General features: G+C 48.0%; 2 protein-coding genes across 3 annotated transcripts; both read left to right on the top strand.

Annotated features, from left to right (window-relative positions):
- On the top strand, positions 1–14,773 carry TBC1D25 (TBC1 domain family member 25). The gene is made up of 6 exons (XM_078065255.1): positions 1–233; positions 1,833–1,942; positions 2,875–3,029; positions 12,446–12,573; positions 12,712–12,900; positions 13,179–14,773. Exons 1-6 carry the CDS (start codon positions 114–116, stop codon positions 14,535–14,537), a joined length of 2,061 nt encoding a protein of 686 aa, XP_077921381.1. The 5' UTR covers positions 1–113; the 3' UTR covers positions 14,538–14,773.
- A 6,707-nt stretch (positions 14,774–21,480) lies between these two features.
- On the top strand, positions 21,481–25,059 carry RBM3 (RNA binding motif protein 3). Of its 2 annotated transcripts, none has more exons than XM_036091263.2 (7): positions 21,481–21,621; positions 22,212–22,331; positions 22,583–22,689; positions 23,333–23,438; positions 23,534–23,627; positions 24,093–24,175; positions 24,494–25,059. In XM_036091263.2, exons 2-6 carry the CDS (start codon positions 22,229–22,231, stop codon positions 24,148–24,150), a joined length of 468 nt encoding a protein of 155 aa, XP_035947156.1. In that variant the 5' UTR covers positions 21,481–21,621; positions 22,212–22,228; the 3' UTR covers positions 24,151–24,175; positions 24,494–25,059. The 2 variants fall into 2 exon arrangements, with proteins under 2 accessions (XP_035947156.1, XP_035947154.1); XM_036091261.2 differs by having other exon boundaries at positions 24,090–24,175.
- Positions 25,060–25,550: the final 491 nt, after the last annotated feature.

The following is a 25,550-nucleotide window of genomic DNA, read 5'->3' as shown; positions in this document are numbered from 1 at the left end:
CCCTCTGCGCCTGCGCCGGGGCGCAAGGTGGGGCCGCGGGCGCCCGCACTGTGAAGTGCTCACAGAGGTGGGGGGCAACGGTCAACCGTCGCCCTGAGGCGGGTGGCGGCGGGATGGCGTCGGCCTCTGGATCCTCGGATTTGGCCGGCTCTGGAGCGCCCCCACCTGGTGGGGGAGCTCAGGCGGCGGCGGCTGAGGAGGAGGAGCGAGAGGTGGTACGGGTCCGAGTCAAGGTGAGGCTGACAGTTGGTTGGCCTGCCCTCCTGGGGTGCCCAGGGGAGGGGAAGGCGGTGACTCTCCCAGGTTGGAGGGCGGGACCCGAGATTTGGGGTGTTAACCTGAGGGGCGAGGCTTGAGGGCAGAGTGATAGTGGTGAGGACGAGCTGGCGGCGGGGGGGGGGGGGAGGCTGGACCTGGAAATGCTGGGCAGGGCCTGAGGACGTAGGGACTGAAGATGGAAGGGTAGGGGGCCTAAGGAATGGATAGGTGGAGATTATGGGTAGAGAGGAGGGGCCATAGGGCTGGAGGAGGGGCCTTAAATAGTTAAGGAGTGAGGGGGGCTGTTGGTGTCTGAAAAGGAGGTGCTGAAGTCAATTAACATGTATATTGAGACTGCACTTGTGTGCAGATTTACAGTCTCACCCAGGATGAGCTGACCTGCTTGTCGGGAAGACAGCTAAATAAATGAGATGCTTTGGACACTGGTGAATGTTGTGAGGAGATAAGGAAAAAGCTTCTGAACTAGGGAGTTACTTTAGCCAAGGTTGTAGCGGGAAGTCCCTAGAGAGGTATTGAAGGAGCAGAGACCCAAATACAGAAGGAATCAGCCCTGTGCGTTTTGGAGGAAGAGTGGAAGCAGAGAGAACACCAAGGGCAAAGGCTGGGAGGTGGGGATGAGTTTGGCATGTTACCTTAGGTTCCCACATTGCTGGAGCGAGAGAGCAAGGGCAGGAGTGGGCAGGGGGTAAAACAATGAGGCAAAAGAGGGGCAGATTGTGAAGGGCCTTTGTCATGTATTCTAAGAAAGCTGTTGCCATAGCTCCAGCAAGTGGTCATGGTCGCTGGGACTAGAGTGGTGGCACTGGTGTTGGTGAGAAGGTAGATTCTGGAAAGAAGTAAACAGATTACCTCAGGGTAATACAGGAAGCTCTAAGGTAGAGGTTTGGGAATTCAGAAAAGAGATGATGGCCGAGCTGTGGGTGAGCCAGTTGGAAGAAAGTGGGAAGGACTTTCCAAACAGGGGGATCAGCACAAGCAAAGTCCTGGAGCCAGGATGTGTTCAAAGTAACTTCCAGCAGTTTGGTGGTACCAGAGTGTAAAGTTCAAAAAAGCTGACTGAAGAGAGGCTGGCCAGCGTCCTATAGGCCCACCTTCTGGGGACGCTGGGGTTGCCTTTGAAGAGATTTAAGCAGGGTAGTATTGTAGATAGATGTGCTAAATTGATGCAGCATGGAGTATTGATTTAACGGGGGCCAGACTGGACATGGTGATCCTGACAACCATCGTTGGGGGAACAAAGAAGAAGGATTGGGTGCTTGGACCATTGCAGTAGCCTCCTCCTCACTAGACTGCTGCTTTCTCCCTTGCCCCCCATAGTCTGTTCTTCTAAGAGCAGCCAGAAAGATCCTGTTAAATGCTAAGTCAGATCACATCCCTCCTCTGCACAGAACCCTCCAAGTCTTACCCCTCACTCAGAGCAAAAACCATGACCCAGAACACCCACCTCCATGTGCCCCTGCCCACAACTTGTCTGACCTTGCCTCCTATCCCTCACTCTGCTTCAGTGTGGTGATGTGGCACCTGATGGCCCACCCTGTGTCTTCTCTCCCCAGAAGTGTGAGAGCTTTTTGTCACCTGAGTTCCGCTCTTTTGCCGTCGACCCCCAGATCACCTCACTCGATGTATTACAGCACATCCTCATCCGAGCGTTTGATTTGAATGGGTGAGTTATGGGATGCTGGGGGACCGACCATGGGGCCACCTACCTCAACAGTGGTTGTTTGGCTTTTTTGTTTTTGTTTGTTTCATTATTACAAATAATCCCACAGTGAACTGCCACATTTGCATATCCTGGGATATTTGGGGAAATCTAGTCATAGGATAAATTCCTAGCAGTGGTATTGCTGGGTTAAAGGGTGTATGCTTTTTAAAATTTCAATGGATGTTTCCAAAATGCTCTCCAGACAGGTTTTTGCCAATTTACAATCTCCCAGCAGCATATAAAATGCCTGTTTCCCTCAGAAACACTGGTTACTAGAAAACATTGGAAAATTTGCTGACCTGATGGATGAAAAGTGGTGTCTCTTGGGGACAGGTGTGATGGTTATTTTGTTGTGGTTGTTATTTTGGAGGAATACATGCACATAGTAACAAAATCAAAGAGTACACAAGTGATGTCTACTTAGGACGTTTCCCTGGTTATAGTAGTTACACAACATACTTCATCACACAATTGCTCAAGTGTATCTGAAGAACAAATTCTTAGTTGTTATTTGACTTTTTTGCATAAACATTTTTTGTTGTGAAAAATAACAAACACACAGCTTGCTTTATTTTTTATGCAGTAGGAAGGCTGCTTTCTTCCCACTTCTATCCCTCAACTACCCTGTCACCCTCCCTAGAAGGGATCAACATTTTAAGTTTTCAGTGTGCCCTCTAGATACAAGCAGGTGTGTATCCGTTTCTGTGTTTGTGTAACAAAGTAGAGGTAAACCATCTGACCTCAGGCAGCTCGAAATCCTTGGCACAGTACCCAACACATAGCAGAGAGTTGTTCAGCATCATTTCTGCCTTCCCTGGCTTTTTGTGGAAACTGTCCCTGAGGCCTCCAGGGCCCTGGGGGCACTTGAGAGCTGCCACACCTCCTCTGTCCAGGAAGAAGAACTTTGGCATCAGCTACCTGGGCCGGGATCGGCTGGGGCAGGAAACTTACCTCTCACTCCTGTCTGACTGGGACCTCAGCACAGCCTTCACCACAGCCTCCAAACCTTACCTGCAGCTGCGGGTAGACATTCGGCCCACCGAGGACAGTGAGTACCTGGCTCCGGGCCCCACCCTTTCCCCATGGGATGACTCCCCCCATTACAATACACTCCCTCACAGTGGGCTTGAAAGGAAGAAGGTATCCTAGGTCCACGTCCTGGCTTGGCCACTGGGCCTCGATTTCTTTACCTGTAAAGTAGAAATAATGGTATCTTAGGGCCATCGTGAGGATTAAACAGGGAAATTCATGTAAAATGCCTGGAACAATGCATGGCTGCATAGTGAATGGTCAAAAAATATTAGCTCTAGGGGCGCCTGGGTGGCTCAGTCAGTTGAGCATCCAACTCTTGGTTTCAGCTCAGGTCATGATCTCAGGATCATGAAATCGAGCCCTGTGTTGGGCTCTGCGCTGACTGCAGAGTCTGCTTGAGATTCTCTCTCTCTCTCTCTCTCTCTCTCTCTCTCCCTCTCTCCCCCCCGCCTCACCCCCCCAAAATAAAAATATTTTAAAAATATTAGTTCTAACAATAACTTATCATATTATATTTATTATTATATAATCTACTAATATAAGTTATAATTATATAATGCAGCATAACAATGGAAATGTAGTATTGTATGTTTCCATTATAATAACACCTAACTATATAATGCTGATTATAATAATGATGGTTGTATTCATTCATTCATTCATTCATTCATCCTGCACTCATATTTGTTTGGACTCTTGCTCACTCATTCATTGTTCCCTTGATCTCTCAGCCACTTCCTCTCTTCTCATATTTGTTCCCTGACACTTACCTGTGTTGGTCCCTGGGAGCACACAGATAAATTAAGACATGGGCCCAAAAATTTGATTACAAACCATACATTAGATGATAATATTGTATCAGTGTTAAATGTCCTGGGTATGGTAATGGTATCATGGTTATTGAAGGAAGATGTCCTTGTTCTTGGGAAAAACACAGTTAAGTATTAAGGGGTAAAGTGTCATGATGTCTGCAAATAATTCAGCAAAAAAATAATATGTATTGGGGCACTTGGGTGGCTAACTCAGTTAAGCAGCCAGCTCTTGATTTCAGCTCAGGTCATGATCTCAGGGTCCTGGGATCCAGCCTCACGTCGGGCTCCACGATCTGTGGAGAGTCTGCTCAAGCATTTTCTCTCCCTCTGCCCCTCCACCCATTTGCGCTCTCTCTGAAATAAGTAAATAGTTCTTTAAAAAAAAAAACAATATGTATCTATACAGAGAGAGCAAGATGAAGCAAGTGTGGCAAAAAATGTGAATAGTTAGGGGAGCTAGATGAAGGATGTATGGGTATTCAATGAATTCATCTTTTTAACTTTATTGTAGATTTGAAATTTATTTCTTTATTTGACAGAGAGAGAGCACGAGCAGGGGGAGTGGCAGGCAGAGGGAAAGGGAGAAACAGGCTCCCCGCTGAGCAGAGAGCCCGAAGTGGGGCTCAATCCCAGGACCCCAAGATCACAGCCTGAGCTGAAGGCAGATGCTCAACCAACTGAGCCACCCAGGCTCCTCCAAATTTTTATTGGGGTACCTGGGTGGCTCAGTTGGTTAAGCATCTGCCTTCAGCTCAGGTCATGATCCCAGGGTCCTGGGATCGAACCCTGCCTTGGGCTCTGTGCTCAGCGAGGAGTCTGCTTCTCCCTCTCCCTCTCCCTCTGCCCCTTCCCCTGCTCATGCTCTCTCTCCCTCTCATTCTCTCTCAGACAAACAAATAAAATTTTGGGGCGCCTGGGTGGCTCAGTCAGTTGAGCGTCCAACTCTTGGTTTTGGCTCGGGTGATAGTCTCATGGGTCATGGGATCAAGCCCCACGTCAGACTCCATGCTCAGCGGGGAGTCTGCTGGAAGATTCTCTCCCTCTTCCCCTCCCTCCACTCTGTCTCTGTCTCTCTCTCTCTAAAATGAATAAATAAATCTTTTTAAAAAATAATAAAATAGAGGGCACATTCTGCGTGGAGCACTGGGTGTTATGCACAAACAATGAATGATGGAACACTACATCAAAAACTAATGATGTAATGTATGGTGATTAACATAACAATAAAAATTAAAAATAATAATAAAATAAAATAAAAAGTTGTGGAGTGGAAGACATGGTTCCCAGCCTCAGGGAATTCATATGCTCATTTGGGATGACTGAGGTCTTTTATGGATGTCATAGTAACATATAAATAGCTAACATGTGTTGAACACTTAGGACCATTCTACACACGTAATATTTATTCATTGGATTGTCAAAACAACCTTACAGGGTAGGCATGATGGTCATCCCTATGTTATAGTTGAGGAAACCGAGGCTCAGAGAGGGGAACAGGACTTGCGCATGTCACACAGACAGTAAATGTAAGAGCAGGATTTGAACCCAGATGGTGGCTCCAGATTCCTTGCTTTTAACCATTTGATTCTATGAAATTGTGGGCTTGTTAAGATTGGCAGCCTTGAGAAAAAGAGCAAGAGGTGGAGAGAGGGAGAGAAAAACTGGAGTCAGGGAAAAAGATAGTGACAGAGATGGGCAAAAGACAGAAACAGGTTTGTTTACAATGCAGGAATGTGGTAAATGAGACAACAGTAGGAAAAGAATGGACTCATCAATAACTGGAAAGTTGATTCTCTAAAAAAAATAGCGTTTAAATGTCTTTTTGCCAAATTGAGAAGGGTCCGTCTCTCTGCTTTATTTGCATTCCTCTCAGTTCTTTTTATTTATTTAATTTTTTTTTAATTTAATTTTATTTATTTATTTGAGAGAGAGAGAGAGAGAGAGAAACAGCATGAGAGGGGATAGGGTCAGAGGGAGAAGCAGGCTCCCCACTGAGCCGGGAGCCCGACGTGGGACTCGATCCCAGGACTCCGGGATTATGACCTGAGCCGAAGGCAGTCGCTTAACCAACTGAGCCACCCAGGCGCCCGTATTTATTTAATTTTTAAAAAAGATTTTATTTATTTATTTGACGGAGAGAAAGGGAGAGCACAAGCAGGGGGAGCGGGAGAGGGAGAGGGAGAAGCAGGCTGCCCGCTGAGCAGAGAGCCTGATGCGGGGCTCGATCCCAGGACCCCGGGACCATGACCTGAGCCGAAGGCAGACGCTTAACCGACTGAGCCACCCACGCGTCCCTGCATTCCCCTCAGTTCTTATGCAGTTGGGGTTTTCTTCATGTTTATTAGCTGCACAGATTTGATTTCTTTACTGAAACAGTGCTACTGTGTCTATTTTGCAGGTGAGGAAACCAAGGCTTGGGGAATTAGTTAAGTGACTGAGCTAAGCACACAGGGCTACTCTGGCAGAAGTTCCTGTCTCTGGCTACCTGTCTTTGCCATTTGTCTGAATTGCTGGTCTTCTTACAGTTGATCTCTTTGTTAAAGCCAGACCAGTTCATGTTGTTTCAATCACATAGCTTTATGATAGGTTTTAATGTTTTCCTTTTTTTTTTTTAAAGATTTTATTTTTATTTATTTATTTATTTTTTAAAGATTTTATTTATTTATTTGACAGAGAGAGAGAGACACAGTGAGAGAGGAAACACAAGCAGGGGGAGTGGGGAAGGGAGAAGCAGGCTTCCCGCGGAGCGGAGAGCCTGATGCGGGGCTCGATCCCAGGACCCCGGGACCATGACCTGAGCCGAAGGCAGACGCTTAACGACTGAGCCACCCAGGCGCCCCAAGATTTTATTTTTATTTATTTAACTGACAGAGAGAGAGAGAGAGACAGCGAGAGAGGGAACACAAGCAGGGGGAGTGGGAGAGGGAGAAGCAAGCTCCCTGCTGAGCAGGGAGCCTGATGCGGGGCTCGATCCCATGACCCTGGGATCATGACCTGAGCCAAAGGCAGTCGCTTAACCAACTGAGCCACCCAGGCGCCCCTAATGTTTTCCTTTTTAAAAATTTTTCTTAAATATTCTTGTGCACTTACTGTTCTTTTCATCTAATAGAATTAGCTTATCAGTTCATTAAAATCCTAATGGGAATTTGATTTAAGTTGCATTTTTTTAAAGAAATTAATTTTTTAGTTACCTAGTAAATAAATTTTCCTTATGAAAAATGAAAACATTTCAAATAATGCTGAAGTCTCCTGGAACCACTGTGCCTAACCTTTTTTTAAAAAAAAATTTATTTGTTTATTTGAGAGGGAGAGAGAGAGAGAGAGAGAGAGCGAGCAGGAGCCCGGGGAGAGGGGCAGAGGGAGAGGGAGAAGCAGCCTCCCCGCTGAGCAGAGAGCCTGATGCGGGGCTCAGTCCCAGGACCCTGGGATCATGACCTGAGCCCAAGGCAGCTGCTTCACTGACTGAGCCCCCCAGGCACCCTGCACTGTGCCTAATCTTGATCCCCTACCCTTTTGCCCTACAGGAACCACTTTGATTAGCTTGATGTGTAATTTTGCAGTTCCTTTACTTATTCGTACACGCACACATATTTATCCACATATAAACCTAAGTATATTTGTATTTGTATATATACACAAATGGTATGTGTTTAACATAAATGGTCTCAGACTCTGTAAGTATCCAATAGATGCGGCTGTCATTATAAATATTATTAATGATGTTCTTGTGATCATGTTCATGACTGTGAAAGCAACAGGCATGTTGTGACAACGTGGACGGCCAGTCCCTCTTTCTGGGAAGAAGCCCGTTTCTGCCATCTCTACAGATGGAAGATCACCCAGCCTAGACCTTCAACCACTGTGTGCAGCTGGGATATGAATCCTCTCTCTGTCATATGTACTGCAAACATTTTTTCCCAGCTTATCATTTGTTTTATGACTTTGCTTACAGTGTCTTTTTTTTTGTCCTACTGAAAACTATAATTTGTATGCAGTCTTATACATAATACCTATCTCTCCCTTTATGATTTCTGAGTATCTCTCCTTACTTTGGAACATCTTCCCCATCCCCGAGCTTATACAAATATTCTCCTACGTTTTCTTCTAATGTGCTTATTATTTTCTTTTTTTACATATAAATCTCTACGCTGTGAACATTGTGATAAGTACACCTGGTTCTTTAAAAAAATGCCAGATAAACAGTTATGCCAGCATCATTTATTAAAGAACCACCATGTTTACACTGATTTGAAACTCAGTCTATGACTTTTATCATAGACTGAGTTCCCGTGTGTACTTGGGATTTATTTCTGGGCTGTTTACCACATTCCACCGGTTGACTCCATTTGTCTATTGCTGTGCTAACACCATATTTTTATCACCGTGGTTTTGTGGTTAATTTTAATAAGGCAAGCATTGCCATCCTCCCACTGTTCTTTTCCTGGCTCTTTTTTTTCTTAACTGTTCTTAAATGTGAATTCCTCCATATGATCGTTAAAATAGTTTTTATCCAGTTCCAGGAAAAACCCCATTAGATTTCTGATTGGCATTGCACAGAATTTATGTATTAATTTAGGGTTTGGGAAGTTTGACAATTTTAGGAAAATGTAGTACGCATAGCATCTATTATGTAATACCATAAGTAGGGCCTGGGCGGCACCCCATAATGAGACATTTGGATGCTTCTCCAGGGAAATGTGTATGCATTCATGCTTAGTAGGTTATATAAAGACTTTATATAGTCTTATGGCAGTTCAGATCAGGCTTTGCCACTGGATGAGTTTGTGCTTATAGAAATCCTTTGCCCGTCCTATTAATGGGTTCTGTCTTTTTTTAATCAATATAGAATGTCTTTCTTTTCCTGTAATACTTTTGGCCTCGAGCGGTGCTTTTTCTGACATTCACATGGCTGTGCTTGCTTTCTGTTTGTTGATGTTTGCCAGGAATACCTTTAGGTTTCTTCAGCTTTCAGCCTTTCTTTGTCACTTAGTTTTAGATATGTCTCTCACAAAAACCCCATACCAGGATTTATGTTTTCTTAAGCAATTGACAGTGAAATCTTTTTCCCTCCAGTCTCTCCCACCCTCCCAGGCCCTTGAAATGGAAGCTTTAGAACACTTTTAATTCTTATTTTTACTCTGATCCCTAACCTTTAACTTCTGGGTTTTGGTTAGATAGTAATTTCTTTTTAAATTCCAGGCTGTCATATTTTCTTTATAGTAGTTCACTTATGTTTCAGGAATCCTACAAACTCCCAATCACAGTACCTTTGTCTTTCATGTGTAACTACACATATTAAAAACTTGTGGCCTGTTGCCATTTACCCTCCCTTTTGCCTTTCCCCACTTGGAGCCCTGGTAGTCATTCAGGAGTCATTTGCTTAGAGAACTTCTTGTTCTCCAACAAGGTGCGTGGATTGGATGTACTCCAATGACCAAAAATGTCTTTCTTTGGCCATGATAGATATGTACTGTCTTGGCTGGGCGGGGGGGCTTGCATCTCAAGGCTTTCTTAACAGTGCTCCATGGGCGCGGGAAGCCACTGTCTTCTTGCTTCCAGAGTTGAGGAACAGCACTACTTGCATCTTAAGTCTCCTGGACTTGTCTTCCGGGTCTCTCTACATTTTCACTCAAATCATCAAGCTGTAGCTCTGCACCTTGAAGGGGTTCTTCTATTTGGTCTTTCAGACCATTAGTTTGACCTTCTTTCTTTTGCCTGTTAAGTGTTTTCATACTTTATTTCCAAAGTATATACTTTCTTTCCAAAGTACCACTCTGGCAGCTGTTGGGAGAGAGTGGAGAGGAGCAAAGAGGCAGTTTCAGGTGAGAGATGTGGTGGCTCAGACAGGCGACAAGGCAGAGATGAGAGAAGAGGTGGAATTGAAGTATGTTTTGCATGCAGAAGCCATGGGGCTTAGCGACAGTTTGGCCCTGGGAGTTGAGAGAGTGGGAGGCGGCAAGGATGTCTCTGAGGTTTCTGGCTCAAGCAAATGAACAGATAGAGGAGCAGAGGAGGAGGTCATGTCCAGAGTGGATCTTTGGCTCTCCTTTTGGACTCTGTAGGTTCCCAGTGCTCTATGAGACATCCAGGGAGAGGCATCCACATATGGCCGAGGGTTTGCTCCTCCCTCAGCTCTGTGGGAGAAGGTACAGTGGACTCTACGGACAGGCTGCTTAGGGACAGCATTGGCCTGCAAATGACGATGGCTGAAACAAATCAAAGCTGATTTGTTTCATATAGTAGAGTTTGAAATCCACTGGGCATTGCTGTTGTCAGCTTAGCAGCTCTGTGGCACCGGGGCTGACATCTCTTAAGTCTCTCGAACTTCCCTTCACATGGCCACTGCCACTGCGGCCATCACATCACAGTTGAGGCGGGAAGAAGGGCTGTGAGGGCAAGTGAGGGAGAGAGGGAAGGGAGAGACTTCTGCTGATGCTCCAAGGGCCAGAACTGCGTAGAGTCAGGAAAGCACTATTTCCTCTGTGTAAGATACACGAAATTGCTGTTCCACAAATACCTCTCCTTAAAATATGTCTGGGCTCTGGAGTAAGGTAAACAAGGTACAGATCTAGCCAGCCCTCCCATTTCCCAGCTGTAGAATCTTGGCTCATTGTTAATTGTCCCAACCTTTTTTATCATCATCTACAAAATGAGAATGATACAGTAATCTGTACCAGCTGTGGGCTGGAGACTAGCGTGAATATAAGATTAAGAGTTTGGGCTCGGGCGCCTGGGTGGCTCAGTTGGTTAAGCAACTGCCTTCGGCTCAGGTCATGATCCTGGAGTCCCTGGATCGAGTCCCGCATCGGGCTCCCTGCTCGGCAGGGAGTCTGCTTCTCCCTCTGACCCTCCTCCCTCTCATGCTCTCTGTCTCTCATTCTCTCTCTCTCAAATAAATAAATAAAATCTTTAAAAAAAAAAAAAAAGAGTTTGGGCTCGCGAGCTTTGGGCCTGGGCTGCAAATTTCGTTCTTTCACTTACTTAGCTGTGAGGCCTTAGGCAACTATCTCATTTTTTTTTTAAAGATTTTATTTATTTATTTGACAGAGAGAGACACAGTGAGAGAGGGAACACAAGCAGGGGGAGTGGGGGAGGGAGAAGCAGGCTTCCCGCCTAGCAGGGAGCCCGATGTGGGGCTCGATCCCAGGACCCTGGGACCATGACCTGAGCCGAAGGCAGACGTTCAACCACTGAACCACCCAGGTGCCCCAGGCAACTATCTTATATTGACTGTGCCTATTTCCTCATAGAAAGAATGGTGTTAATAATAGTGCCTAACTGGGGGCGCCTGGCTGGCTCAGTCAGCGGAGCATGTGACTCTTGATATTGGGGTTGTGAGTTCAAGCCCCATGTTGGGTGTGGCAGTTACTTAGACATAAAAATATTTATAATAGGGCGCCTGGGTGGCTCAGTTGGTTAAGCGACTGCCTTTGACTCAGGTCATGATCCTGGAGTCCCGGGATCGAGTCCCACATCGGGCTCCCTGCTCAGCAGGGAGTCTGCTTCTCCCTCTGACCCTCCGCCCTCTCATGCTCTCTCTCTATCTCATTCTCTCTCAAATAAATAAATAAAATCTTTATAAAACAATATTTGTAATAATAATAATAGGGCGCCTGGGTGGCTCAGTCATTAAGCGTCTGCCTTCGGCTCAGGTCATGATCCCAGGGTCCTGGAATTGAGCCCCGCATCGGGCTCCCTCCTCGGCGGAGAGTCTGCTTCTCCCTCTCCCTACTCCCCCTGCTTGTGTTCCCTCTCTCGCTGTGTCTCTCTCTGTCAAATAAATAAATCAAATCTCTAAAAATAATCATAATAATAATAATAGTAGTAGTAGTAGTAGTAGTAGTAGTAGTAGTAGTAGTAATGGTGCCAGATGCCTGGGTGGCTCAGTCGTTAAGCATCTGCCTTCAGCTCAGGTCATGATCTCGGGGTCCTGGGATCGAGCCCCGCATCGGGCTCCCTGCTCTGTGGGGTATCTGCTTCTCCCTCTCTCTCCCTTAGTGCTCTCCCTCCCTCTCTCTCTCTCAAATAAATAAATAAAATCTTTTTAAAAAATAGTGCCTAGGGGCGCCTGGGTGGCTCAGCCGTTAAGCATCTGCCTTCGGCTCAGGTCATGATCCCGGGGTCCTGGGATCGAGCCCCACATTGGGCTCCCTGCTCGGCGGGAAGCCTGCTTCTCCCTCTCCCAATCCCCCTCCTTGTGTTCCCTCTCTCCCTGTCTCTCTCTGTCAAATAAATAAATAAAATTAAAAAAAAATAGTGCCCAACTTATAGAAAGGATGTGAATATTAAATGAGTCAGTATTTGCAAAGGGCTCAGAACACTTCCTGGTATAAAGTGAAGCCCTTGTCACAGTGCTTGGCACATAGTAAGTGCTCAATAACTACTACTTTATACCATTAAAGTACTGCTTAGAGTCTGCCGAGCCATTTTGTGGGACAGTTACCACTGAAGAATTATTCACGGTTTTATGTTTTGCCTGATTTAGATGACATGGGAAGAGAGGGCGGAAGTCATTCATTGCCCCGGCGGGGGGGTGGCCTGGCTTTGGTAGGAGAGGAACCCAGCTCTGAGGTGTGGGACTCTCACCCTGTTCTTGAATCGTGTCATTCTGTGTGCCTAGGCCCTCTGCTGGAAGACTGGGACATAATCAGCCCCAAGGATGTCATTGGTTCTGACGTGCTACTGGCTGAGAAAAGGTCATCGCTGACGACAGCTGCCCTGCCCTTCACGCAGTCTATCCTCTCTCAGGTGGCTTCAGGGACCCCTGTGGCCGGCTGCAGGGGGGGGGCAGGCCTACCTGGCACCCCCGATCCTGAGCATGCTTGTTGGCACCTGCCCGTAGCCTGCCCAACTGACTGGTGGCCTTTCTCCCTCCTTCTTTCACAGGTGGGCCGCACCTTGTCTAAGGTCCAACAGGTGCTAAGCTGGTCATATGGGGAAGATGTCAAGCCCTTCAAGCCTCCTCTGAGCGATGCCGAGTTTCACACATACCTGAACCACGAGGGCCAGCTCTCCCGCCCTGAGGAGTTGCGCCTGCGGATCTATCACGGTGGTGTGGAGCCCTCCCTGCGAAAGGTGAGCCGCCTCGGTCACTCATCGGATCCGTCACTCCTGCAGTCCATGACTAGCTCACGAGACACAGGCAGCGGACCACGCTGTCACGGGATGGCGTGGCACCATTCCAGGACAGCCAGCTCTCCTTTGGGAGGGGCTGGGAGGCAGAGGTGGGAAGGCCGACTTTTCCGAAGGAAGACAAAGGCCCCAGGGCAGCAGGGTGGGTGGCAACAGATAGCCACTGGGATGTGGTGGCTCATTTGTAGAAGCTCCGCCTTATCCCTTTTGTCCGTGGCCAGGTGGTGTGGCGGTACCTGTTGAACGTCTACCCAGATGGGCTGACGGGCCGCGAGCGGATGGACTACATGAAACGCAAGAGTCGCGAGTATGAACAGCTCAAGAGTGAGTGGGCACAACGAGCGAGCCCTGAAGACTTGGAATTCATCCGTAGCACAGTCCTCAAGGATGTGCTGCGGACGGACCGGGCCCACCCCTACTATGCAGGGCCCGAGGACGGCCCACACCTGCGGGCGCTGCACGACTTGCTCACCACCTACGCCGTCACCCACCCGCAGGTGTCCTACTGCCAGGGCATGAGCGACCTCGCCTCGCCCATCCTTGCCGTCATGGACCACGAAGGCCATGCCTTCGTCTGCTTTTGTGGCATCATGAAGCGCCTGGCCGCGAACTTCCATCCTGATGGCCGCGCCATGGCCACCAAGTTTGCCCACCTCAAGCTGCTGCTACGACATGCCGACCCTGACTTCTACCAGTACCTACAAGAAGCCGGTGCCGACGACCTGTTCTTCTGCTACCGCTGGCTGCTGCTTGAACTCAAGCGCGAGTTCGCCTTTGACGATGCCCTCCGCATGCTCGAGGTCACCTGGAGTTCGCTGCCCCCCGATCCTCCTGAACATGAGGTAGAGCTCGTCGGACCCCCCAGCCAAGTGGCAGACCCTGGCTTCAGTGGCCACAGGGGGCGGCCCGTGAGACAGAGGCACATGCTGAGGCCTGCCGGGGGAGGGGGCAGTGCTTTCGAAGATGCTGTTGACCACTTGGTCACGACCAGCCAGGGGCCTGGTGGCGGGGGCCGTCTCCTGAGACAAGCCAGTCTGGATGACCTCCAGCAACTCAGGGATAACACAGGCTCCAGGAGGGACCCTCTGGTCCAGCTGCCCCACCCAGCTGCCCTCATCAGCTCCAAGTCCCTCTCCGAGCCCTTGTTGAACTCCTCAGACCCACTCTCCTCCTCTTCCCGCCCTGATTCCCCATCCTCTTCATCTCCGCCATCCACCCAAGAGGCCTCTCCCGCTGGTGATGTGGCTGCGGGATCCCCCTTGATGCCAGAGTTGGGCTCCCCACAAGAACCTGGAAAGTCCCTGCCACCCCCACCCCCACTGGGCTTGCCCCCACCCCAGGAATTTGGCCGAGGGAACCCATTTATGCTCTTCCTCTGCCTCGCCATCCTGCTGGAGCACCGTGACCACATCATGCGCAATGGGCTAGATTACAACGAGCTGGCCATGCACTTTGACCGCCTTGTGCGAAAACACCACCTGGGGCGCGTCCTTCGCCGGGCCAAGGCTCTCTTTGCTGATTACCTGCAGTCAGAGGTGTGGGACTCAGAGGAGGGGGCCGAGGCCACAGCCCCGTCTTGATCAGCCTCCTTGCAGCCCACCGTGAGCCCCACCTGATCTCTGTTCTTTATCACGGGGGCCTATACATGAGACCCCAGCTCCCTGCCTGCCAGCCCTCAACCTGTTGGAGTGCAGGCCCCTTTCTCCCCAGGTCTGAGAGTATGGGGCTCTGCCTTGGCACTGCCCCATGGAGGCCACGGCCTTCTTTCTCAGTTTATGTTGTATCGTTTTTAACAACTGGACTTTGCACACATGAAGGTCACTGTGGTCTGTGTATTTCTCTGCCCTCTCTCTGGTTTTTGTTATAGACGGAGTCCCCAGGGGCTCCTGCCCTGAGGGAGCGGAAACACCTCACATGGTGGAGGGTGGCCCCCGCTTCCCCAGTGGCAGGAGAGTGGGTGCTGAGAATTGGTTCTAGAAGGTGAGCCCAGGTCGAGGACTGCTTGGGGGAGGCCTGAGGCCATTTTGTGGTACATCTGTCTGCCGGTAAGGGTCTGGATTATGGCTGTGAATGTACGTTTTCAGGACAGGTCCCCAAATGAGGCATGAGAGAAGGAGTTCCTAACTCCAAAAGGGCAAGTCTCATTACACAGACAGGCTACTTAGAAATGCTGGGCCAGCCACTTCTGCCATTCCACGTGTCACCATTTCTAGGATCCAGACCCTCCCCTGTGAGTCTCATGCACTAATGCTGGCGGTCCTGGGCAGGGGTCTGAGGCGCCTATTCTTATCACTTGCTTTGGGACCAGTTCAAGGGATGGTGGCCTTGCCATGTCTAGGGCTCTAAGCCCTAACTTGGGTCTGCAGCTCATGAGGGCCTGTCTTAACCATGTTAGCAACAGAAACCATTCCTTAGCCTTCTCCATCCCACTTATGTTGGCACACAAATCAAGCACTGATAAAACTCAGGCCCTAAAAGATGTCACCTACTTACTGGGAAGATAATGATCAAAAGAAGACCCTTTTCCCCACTTACCTTCTCAGAAGGTGGATTCTTCCATGGGCCAGGTGCTGTTCTCCACAAAGGACATGGCAGATGATGGGTTAGGTAACTGGGTTCCTTCAGGTTATGGCCTGGCTATGGCAGGTTCTGGCCAGAAGTCGCTGCTGCACTAGGCACAGAGATGAGAGGCATTGGGGCAGCCATCCTCTCATCTGTCTCCCCCAAGAATGCCATATGAAGCTGGAGAGAAACCCTTAAAAGGTTCCCATCATGCCCCAGTTTTAGGGGGGAAGCTGACCACTCCTCCGATGAGGGCTCGCTTCACTGGAAGAGCAGGACAAGACCATCCTGTGTCCAGGGTACTCCAAGACTATGGGTCTAATGAGTACGGAAAGGTGCTCAGACACACACATCCCATCCAAGGGCCATCCAAGATATGAGGGTATCTGGCCCTCTGAGGACCTGAACTGGCCCCTTTATCAGGCACCAGCTGATACCCTCTGGGTGCATTCTGTGATTGATGAGCTCAGATATTTGAGGGGCCAGACACGTCAATTCTGTGTATGGCAGCTTGGGACCTCTGAGGGTCAGAGGAGTCCTTTCTGTGAATAGGAAGCTCAGAGACACTGAAGGGCAGAAACCTCTTATTAGTCCCCGAGAATACTTGGGGCTTTTAGTTCCTGCCATAGTGGCAAACAGCACAAGGCACCGACTCCCTTGCCCAAAAGCAACCCGGGAGAAACTACAGAGGGAAATGTGAGTTCCAGAAACCACAGCACAGCTATGGAGACCTATGGGAAAATGGAAGGCTGTCTCTAAGTGGCCTACGTTTTGAGTGGCAATGGCTAAAGGCAGCAAATACAGGATAGGTTTAAATTCTGGCTCTTAACCTCTCCCCCATGTTGTGTTGGGAAGGTCCTTGTCTGCCCCTCACTGCAGACATCATCCAAACCACTTACAGTTGTCAGAGGGGGGGACTACTATCAGGGCAGCAAGAACCCTGTTGAGGGGAGGAAATGAGCAGCCATAGGCCATCATTCTCCCACCTGTCCCCCTCCAGACACCAGGGCTGGTGGTGACACTTAGAGAGATGGCCTCCTCTTAGAGTTTAAAGATGAAACTCCTATCAGAGGAACTGCCAAGCAGTGCGCCAGCAGATGAGTGGTAGCTGGCCTGTGGTGCGCGGGGCTGCCCACCCTCTGGCTCATCTCCCCACCCGTCTCTTTACACTTTGAACTCCTGGGGGTTGAGCAGAGTCCAGTCTGGCCTTCAGCCTTCCCTCAATACATTGTACGTGCCACAATAGCTGCTCCCATCCGGGGAACATGAGCTCACCACCGAAACGACTAGACACCAGGGCAGCAAAACCGCCTCCAGAGAAAATTAAACTGGAGGTATTAGTTATCCACTGCTGTATAACAAATGACCCCCAAACTTGGCAGCTTTTTTCTCAGTTTCTGGAGTGTCAGGAATCTGGGAGCCACTCAGCTGGGTGGTTTTGACTCAGTTCTCATCTGAGGTTTCAGGCAAGTTGTCAGGACTGAAGACATGACCACTTGGCTAAAGGACCCACCTCCAACATGGCCCACTCAGGAGGCTGTCGGGAGGAGGCTTCAGTTTTTCACCACCTGAGCCTCTCCACGGAGCTCCTCACAACACGTGGTCCCAACAAGCAGGCAGGAGACCATGAGCAAGACGGAACTGGAGTGTCTGTTATAACTTAACCTCAGAAATGACATACCATCACTACTGCTATATTTCCTTGGTCACACCGACCAACCCTAGGACATGGGAAGGAACTACACAGGACGTGAATACCAGCAGGCACGGATCATTGGGTGCTATATTGGAGGCTGGCTACCATACCGGGTGACATATAATATCCAAAGCAGAAGTATTGGGACACACGTAAAGAATTTTAAGTAAATACAATAAGTAAGAGATGAAAGTAGAATATAAAACCAGAACAAGTGATATAAAAGGGACCTAAGGAAAATATTAGGTGTGACTATGATAGGAAAAAAGGGAACAGAAAAGTACTATAAATGGAGAATATGAAATGGGATGTCAGAAGTTTTACTATAAATAGCAATCACAAAAATATTTAGAACGGGGTGGGGGGATGGGTTAGCCTGGTGATGGGTATTAAGGAGGGCACATATTGAATGGAGCACTGGGTGTTATATGCAAACAATGAATCATGGAACATGACATCAAAAAAAAAAAATTTAGAACACCGAGACCCTCATTGGATTAAAAAAAAAGGTCCAACAACACCCACACAAAGATTGGTAAATGTTGAAAATCAAAGGATGGGGGCGCCTGGGTGGCTCAGATGGTTGAGCGTCTGCCTTCGGCTCAGGTCATGATCCTAGGGTCCTAGGATCGAGTCCCGCATCGGGCTCCCTGCTAGGCAGGGAGCCTGCTTCTCCCTCTGCCTCTGCCTCTCTCTCTCTCTCTCTCTGACTCTCATGAATAAATAAATAAAACATTTTAAAAAAAAGAAAAGAAAAGAAAATGAAAGGATGAAGAGAGGATAGAGCACATTAATAAAAGCCCAAAGAAAGCTGGGATAGCCATCCCAATAGTTAACAATAAAATTTAAGATCACAAAAGACAAAGAAGGACATACACTCATTGACAGGAAGATACATCTACCACAAACACATATACACCTAAGGAGCACTGAACAATAAATTTTTTTAAGATTTTTTTATTAGAGAGTGCACAAGGGGGGGGCAGAGGGAGAGGGAGAAGCAGGAAGCAGACTTCCTGCTGAGCACTGAACCTGACACAGGCTCGATCCCAGGACCCTGGGATCATGACCTGAGCCAAAGGCAGACACTTAACCGACTGAGCCACCCAAGCGCCCATGAACAATACATTTTTAAGCTTGATATTTTATATATATATGTATAATATATATTATACATAATATATATGATTTATATATTAACATATATATAAGAACACATTCCTGTATAACCCACACTTAACAAAAGGAGAAGACTACTTTTTTTTTTTTTAAAGATTTTAGTTATTTGACAGAGAGAGAGAGAGAGATAGCAAGAGCAGGAACACAAGCAAGGGGAGTGGGAGACGGAGAAGCAGGCTTCCCGCGAAGCAGGGAGCCCGATGCGGGGCTCGATCCCAGGACCCTGGGATCATGACCTGAGCCGAAGGCAGACGCTTAATGACTGAGCCACGCAGGCGCCCCTGGAGAAGACTACTTTTATGCTTACACTTAAACAATTACAAAAATAGACCACGTTAGGGCACTAACACCTCGATGAATTCAAAAGTATCAATATTAAGCATTATCTCTGACCATAATACAATGAAATTAGCACAGCAAAAAGCTAAAAAAAACCCACCATCTTTGGAAACTAACATTACTAAATAACCCTTAGATGAAAGAACAAATCATAAAGGAACTTTAGAAATATTTACAACTAGGCAGCATCTCGGTGGCTCAGTCGGTTCGGCAACCGACTCTTGGTTTTGGCTCAGGTCATGATCTCAGGGTTGTGGGAACAAGCGTGTGTCCAGCTCTGAGGTGAGAGCCGAGTCCGCTTGAGATTCTCTCCCTTTCCCTCTGCCCCTCCCCCCGCTCGCACTCTCTTTCTCTCTCTCTAAAATAAAATAAATAGGGGCGTCTGGGTGGCTCAGTCAGTTGAGCATCTGCCTTCAGTTCGGGTCATGATCTTGGGGTCCTCCAATCGAGCCCCGCATTGGGCTCCCTGCTCGGTGGGGAGTCTGCTTCTCCCTCTCCCTCTGCCTCTGCCCTGTTCATGCACTCACTCGCTCTCAAATAAATCTAAATAAATAAATAAATAAATAAATAAATAAATAAATAAATAAAAATATTTAAAAAAGAAAGGGGGCCCTGGGTGGTGCAGCCGGTTAAGCATCTGACTCTTGGTTTCAGCTCAGGTCATGATCTCAGGGTCTTGAGATCAAGTCCTGAGTAGGGCTTCGAGCTCAGCAAGAAGTCTGCTAAAGTTTTTCTCTCCCTCTGCCCCTCCCTGTGTTCGTTCTCTTCCTCTCTCTCTCAAATAAATAAATCTTAAAAAAAAAAAAAAAAAGATTAACAACTAGGGTACCTGGCTGGCTCAGTCCGTAGAGCATGGGACTCTTGATCTTGGGGTCGAGAGTTCAAGCCCCATGTTGGGCATAGAGCTTACTTAAAAATATAAATAAATAAGGACGCTTGGGTGGCTCAGTCACTTAAGCATCCGACTCTTGATTTCATGACTCAGGTCATGATCTCAGGGTCCAAGGGTTGAGCCCCACATAAGGCCCCATGCTTGGTGGGGATTCTCCTTGGGATTCTCTCTCTCCCTCTTCCTCTGCCCCTCCCTGCCCTGCTCCCCCCGCCCCCACGCTATCTCAAATAAATAAATAAATAAGAATCTTAAAATAATAAAATGTTAAAAAAGGAAATATTTACAACTACATAATATTAAAACACTACATGCAAAATTTGTAGGACACAGCAAGATCAGTTAATACAAGAAACCTGTAGCTTTAAATACATTTATCAGGAAAGAAAGGTTGAAAAAAATACACTTTAGGGGCACCTGGGTGGCTCAGTCATTAAGCGTCTGCCTTCCGCTCAGATCGTGATCCCAGGGTCCTGGGATCGAGCCCCGCATTGGGCTCCCTGCTCCGCAGGAAGCCTGCTTCTCCCTCTCCCACTCCCCCTGCTTATGTTCCCTCTCTCGCTGTGTCTCTCTCTGTCAAATAAATAAATAAAATCTTAAAAACAAAATACACTTTAAATCCAATAAAATGGTTAACTGTGGAAGGAAGAGAACAAAAGTTGGGTGCAGGATTAAAAGAGAATAAATAAAATGAGAGGCTTTTCATGGAACAACAATGAGGATGTGTCATGAACTGTAGAGTATGATCAGAGCTCAGACACTCTGAGAGGCAAGCAAGTACTTCTTTTTTGCATGGGGGCTCAGATTCTCCAAAGGCTACCTAAGACCATTATGTATATGCACAATGTGAAATCTAATCATGTCCATCCTGGGCATAGGAGGCCTGGATATGGCAAAAGTCAGACAAGTTCATTTTGTGGATGCATACAATTGTGCACTCTGAAAGTTAACAAATCTAGTCTGTATTTGGAGGGCTGACCCTTAGAAAGCTGGACAAGTCCATCCTATGGATAAGAAATGTAGAGTTTCTGAGAGCAGACTAACCCAGTCTTCCTTGACGGGGAGCTTAGACACCCTTTGAAAGCTGGACAAGACCAAATCGTGGGCAGTGAGCTCAGCCCCTCCTTGCTTTGGGTAAGTCCACTGTGTACTGTGAAAGTCTTTTCTGTGGATCAAGGGCTCAGGAACCCTGAGTGACAACAAAAATTGTTCTGTGGATTGGAATTTACTCCCTCTGAAGATTGGAGCATCCTGTTTTGTAGAAAGCATCTCGGGCAGTCTACTGGCGGGGAAATCAAAGAGACTGGCTTCAGGAGGCTGTCCGATAAGGAGGAGGGCTGAAGTCAGAAATGAGAGGGAATGACGCCAGGCAAAAGGATCCCAGGACAGGCGGCTAGATGCTGGGCAGAGAAGAAAACGTAGGGATCAGCATCAGACACTGAGAAAACGCAGGATCTGACGTTAAGGGCTGTGAAGGGTTAGGACGACAGGGAAAGTGGCGAATAAAACATCGGGCCCTTGAGGGATATGAGAGGACTGAGAGGTGAAGGAGGTTACAGTAATTACATCTTGGGGACCTACAGGAAAATGACTGAGATGGTGAGGAAGACGCCAGAACCAATGGGGGACTATGACGTCAAGGATGGCCAGGGTGATGTCAGGGCCGGAAAGGGGCGTGAGAGCGAAAGGGTTCGCGCGCATAAGTGAGAAGATGGCTGGGCCAGCGAGCGTATACGACCCCAGGGTGCACCAATCGCACAAGGCTCGCCTCCATTCCCGGAAGCATGCTGAGCTTATTGGTCCGTTTGCTCTGCCGTCCCTTCCTCCCACCCCCTTGCTGGCTTCAGCCAATAAGCATGAACGCTGGTGCGCGCGGGGGACGTTTCGTGACGTGTACGCTACGTACGCTTTATCAAGCGTCTTCCCGCGCGGCAATCTTCCCAGTCTCTCCGCTCCTCGACCGTAGCTCTTCTTCTGGTCTTTTTTGCTTAATTTGCAGGTAAGCAGCACATGTCTTGTGAGGCGGCTGCTCCTCGCCTCACTGATGTGCGCCGCGCCGGCCAGGAGCTAGGTGCGCGAGTAGGGAGAGCAGCGGCTTCTGACACGTAGGCTTGGGCTTCTCCCGAGTGGGCGGGTCCCGTGCTGAGAGGTGACACTTTTCTGTTGGTGGGAGGCTGGCGCCTTATATCAGTGCGAGGAATGCTGGGAAGGACTGGCGACGTCGGTGGCGGGAGTGACCGCGCGACAGCCGAGATTTGCGGGCGCCCTTCTCCCCCCCCCCACCACGTGACCGCCGCCATCTTATTCTGCGGGCGCAGAGAGAACGCGAGGGTGTTCTGGACTTGCGCAGCGGCACAAAATGACGGGCGTGGTGGTGATGATATGGGCATGCGCGAAGGCCGCCCCCAAATGGCTGCCTCCTTGATACGGCACCTCCAATTCCCGCCTTTTCTGCTTTCCTTTTTGGTCTGCAGCCGCCTGTTTCCTTCTTTCTGTGGTCTCCTCTTCTTTTCTTCATCCTTTCTTGGTCCTGCTTTTTTCTCTCATCTCCACGGTTTCTCCCACCCCTTTTCGTACTCTTCTCCGCAGTACTCGAATTCGCTGCCATGTCTTCTGAAGAAGGGAAGCTTTTCGTGGGAGGGCTCAACTTCAACACCGATGAGCAGGCTCTGGAAGACCACTTCAGCAGCTTCGGTCCTATTTCCGAGGGTGAGATATGGGCCAGATGTATGATGACCTGGGTATTTGTGAAAGTCTGGGGCCCTTGCGTTTCAAGGAATGGAAGGAGAAAAATCAGGACCCTAGACTTTCACGTACTCCTTTTTCTGTTCTTAGGTCTAAGGTGTAGTCTTACGAGAACTCCCTAACTTTCAATTGAGGACTGGTGGGAGGGGTCCATCCTCTACCTGACACCCTTTGTCGCTTATGTTCTTCTTACCCACATTCTCTCTTTTACCCAGTGGTCGTTGTCAAGGACCGGGAGACTCAGCGATCCCGGGGTTTTGGTTTCATCACCTTCACCAATCCAGAGCATGCCTCAGATGCCATGAGAGCCATGAATGGAGAGGTGAGGTCTCCTACCTACATAGGGGCCCTGCCCCCATCTGCCACTTCCACCATTCTTTCTGTTTTTCCCTCTGTGTCTGCTAGGGGCAGCGCGGCCACCAAACCCCGCAGTGCCCACTCACAGGAGCATGACTGCCTTCTGTTCTAGGGGGTGGAGGGCAGCGGCAGACAGAGCCGGGCTGCCTGGGAGGCGACGACTGGTCCTGCATGAGGCCGAGAAGCCACCTGTGGATGGTTGACCTGCCCTGGGCTTAGGTAGTAGAGTCTGCAGACCTGCGGGCCTGGCCCGGAGAGGACCTCGTGAGTCTTCTGGGATGGACTCTGAAGTCTCAAACCAAGAGAGGTGTCTATCTAGCCCTAATAGTGGGGCAGCTTATAGGAGTGGGGAGGAGAACTCAGCCTGAGTTCAGTCAAGATGTAAGTAGTAGCAGGGGGAACACGGTGGATTTAGGTCATTTTGTGGGGTTCTGTAGCTCCTGATAAAACCATTCTGGTCAAAGGAGCTTGTTATGGAACATGGCACCCAGAACCTGGTGCCCAGCAGGAGTTTCTGGGCTCTTTTGCCTACCTGCCCTACCCATTCTTCCCTTACTACTGCCCTGTTTGACCACTAACCCATCCTCCTTGTGTCTCCCCACACGTAGTCTCTGGATGGTCGCCAGATCCGTGTGGATCACGCGGGCAAGTCGGCCAGGGGAACTAGAGGGGGTGCCTTTGGGGCCCATGGGCGTGGTCGCAGCTACTCTAGAGGTAAGTGCAGTAGTAAGTTTGGATATGGGGGAAAGTGGCTTATTAGTGACTTAATCTGGACAGCTGCCTTTAAACTTTTTCTTAATCTGCTATAGGTGGTGGGGACCAGGGCTATGGGAGTGGCAGATACGACAGTCGACCTGGAGGATATGGGTATGGATATGGAAGGTCCAGAGACTATGGTGGCAGGTGGGTAGCCAAGGGATTGGGGTACTGTGCTGGTGCTGCTTTCTTTTTAAGAGCTCAGCTGCCTGAGAGTTCATACATACTTCATTTTGGTGTTAGCTCGTGTTAGCTTTTACAAATTATAATGAAACTCTTTAAGTATGTCACTCAGTACGTTTTGAGTTCTGTGTAATGCACTAGTAAATTGTAAGATGATGAAGTTGTAATATGGTAGATGGTAATAACATGTTTATCGTGTCATGTTGGTTTTATGTTTATATTATTAGTGTTTAATATGTTGTATGCAAGTTATATGTCAAGTAATTATGTGATTTCTGTACTGTATATGTTTGATACATTTGTTTTACACGTTAAAGTATGTATAATAACGTACAGAACATGGTAGGATGTGTAAATGCGTATGGTTTTTAATACTAAGGTGTCTAGGATATATTCGTGCTAACTGCTATGTATGTTTTCTCCCAGAAGCCAGGGTGGTTATGACCGCTACTCAGGAGGAAATTACAGAGACAATTACGACAACTGAGATGAGGCATGTGCACCTAATGTAGGTGAGGCTTATGTGTTGCCACTGAGTGGACCTTTGTCCACCAGCCCTGTTATGTTCCACTCAACCTTTCCTCCTGCCTGCACTTAGTTCACCTGGCCCACCTGACACCATTCCTAGGCCTCCTTTGCTCTCAGGTGCCTGTCAGAGCTAGTCTGCTGTTGGGAGGGGATGTCTAAAAACCTGTCTCCCTTGTAATCTCTTGCTGGGCATGGAGGAGATGAAGCAGCATTGCTCAGCAATCCTTATCAACCCTGGGAGGTGAGCATGTGTGCCTCTGCCTTCCCAACATTACAATTCTCCCCCTTCTTACTGTTCTCAGATACACAAGGAATAAAACTTCTGGTCCAGGATCATCCTTCCAAATGGCTGTATTTATAAAGATTTTTGGAGCTGCACTGACACATCTGTTTTAGTACATCAACTTCTATTTTTGAACTGAGCTCCCAAGGTAGTTTGTCACAAAGACCTTTTAGAAAGCTCCATGTGTTTTCTAAAATTTTCTCCCTTTTAAATACTAATTATGGGACATTTGTAGAGTCTGGGTATTTTCCTTTTACCAGTTTTTCAGTTTGGACTCTCAGGATTACTGATTATGGCAAAAAATGTTTGTTCAGACTGCTTTAAAAAAATAACAGGCATTTAAAAGCCTGTATACAATGTTTATCACGATGAGGAAGAAATTTCCAAATGGCAAGTACAAGAAATCAAAATAATTAAGAGGTGGGTTTTTTTATTCAAGGTCACCACCCTAAGTATACAGAAATTTCTTAAAATATTTGTGAATGTCCTTTTTTTAGTACTGGAAGAAAAAATATTCTGTTGTGTCTCATTTAGCATTTTAGGATGTCCACGGAGCTGATTAAAAAGTTGAAACATGAAAACAAACGGATACTGATACGTGTTTTTTCCTTGCTCAACCCAGTTTTCAAACTAAAAATGGAAGATCAAGAAGGGAGGCTTTTAGGAAAGAATTTAGTTGGGGTAGGCAGCAGTTGCCATAAGAGTAGATCTCTCCAGCTCAAAGTTTGGTTGCGTTTGGGTATATGTGAAACGTGGGGGTGGTAGGAGTTACAGAGGAAATAAATACTCTTGCTGGAATTGGGTTTCCTGAGATGGCTTCTTGGTCCCATTGTTTTGATCAGTGTCAGCTTGGGAATTAGACCGCTTGGGTTTGAGTCTCCCTAGCTTCTCAGCATCAGTGGGTGCCCTTTGCAGGATTGTTCTGAGAATTCAAGCACCTGGTGGGAGTTAAACTCGGTCATAAACAGCATTTCCAGTTTCTTCTGACTCTGAAATGTTGGGAGGTGGAGGAAGTGTACTAAACTCCCCTTTGAGGAACATGGAAGAATCCTGGTTTGAAAACAAGGTTCTAAAAG

This window comes from Halichoerus grypus, chromosome X (genome assembly GCF_964656455.1).
Source record: "Halichoerus grypus chromosome X, mHalGry1.hap1.1, whole genome shotgun sequence".
In the NCBI taxonomy this organism is placed as follows: domain Eukaryota; kingdom Metazoa; phylum Chordata; class Mammalia; order Carnivora; family Phocidae; genus Halichoerus; species Halichoerus grypus.
This window is presented reverse-complemented; position numbering and strand designations above follow the sequence as displayed.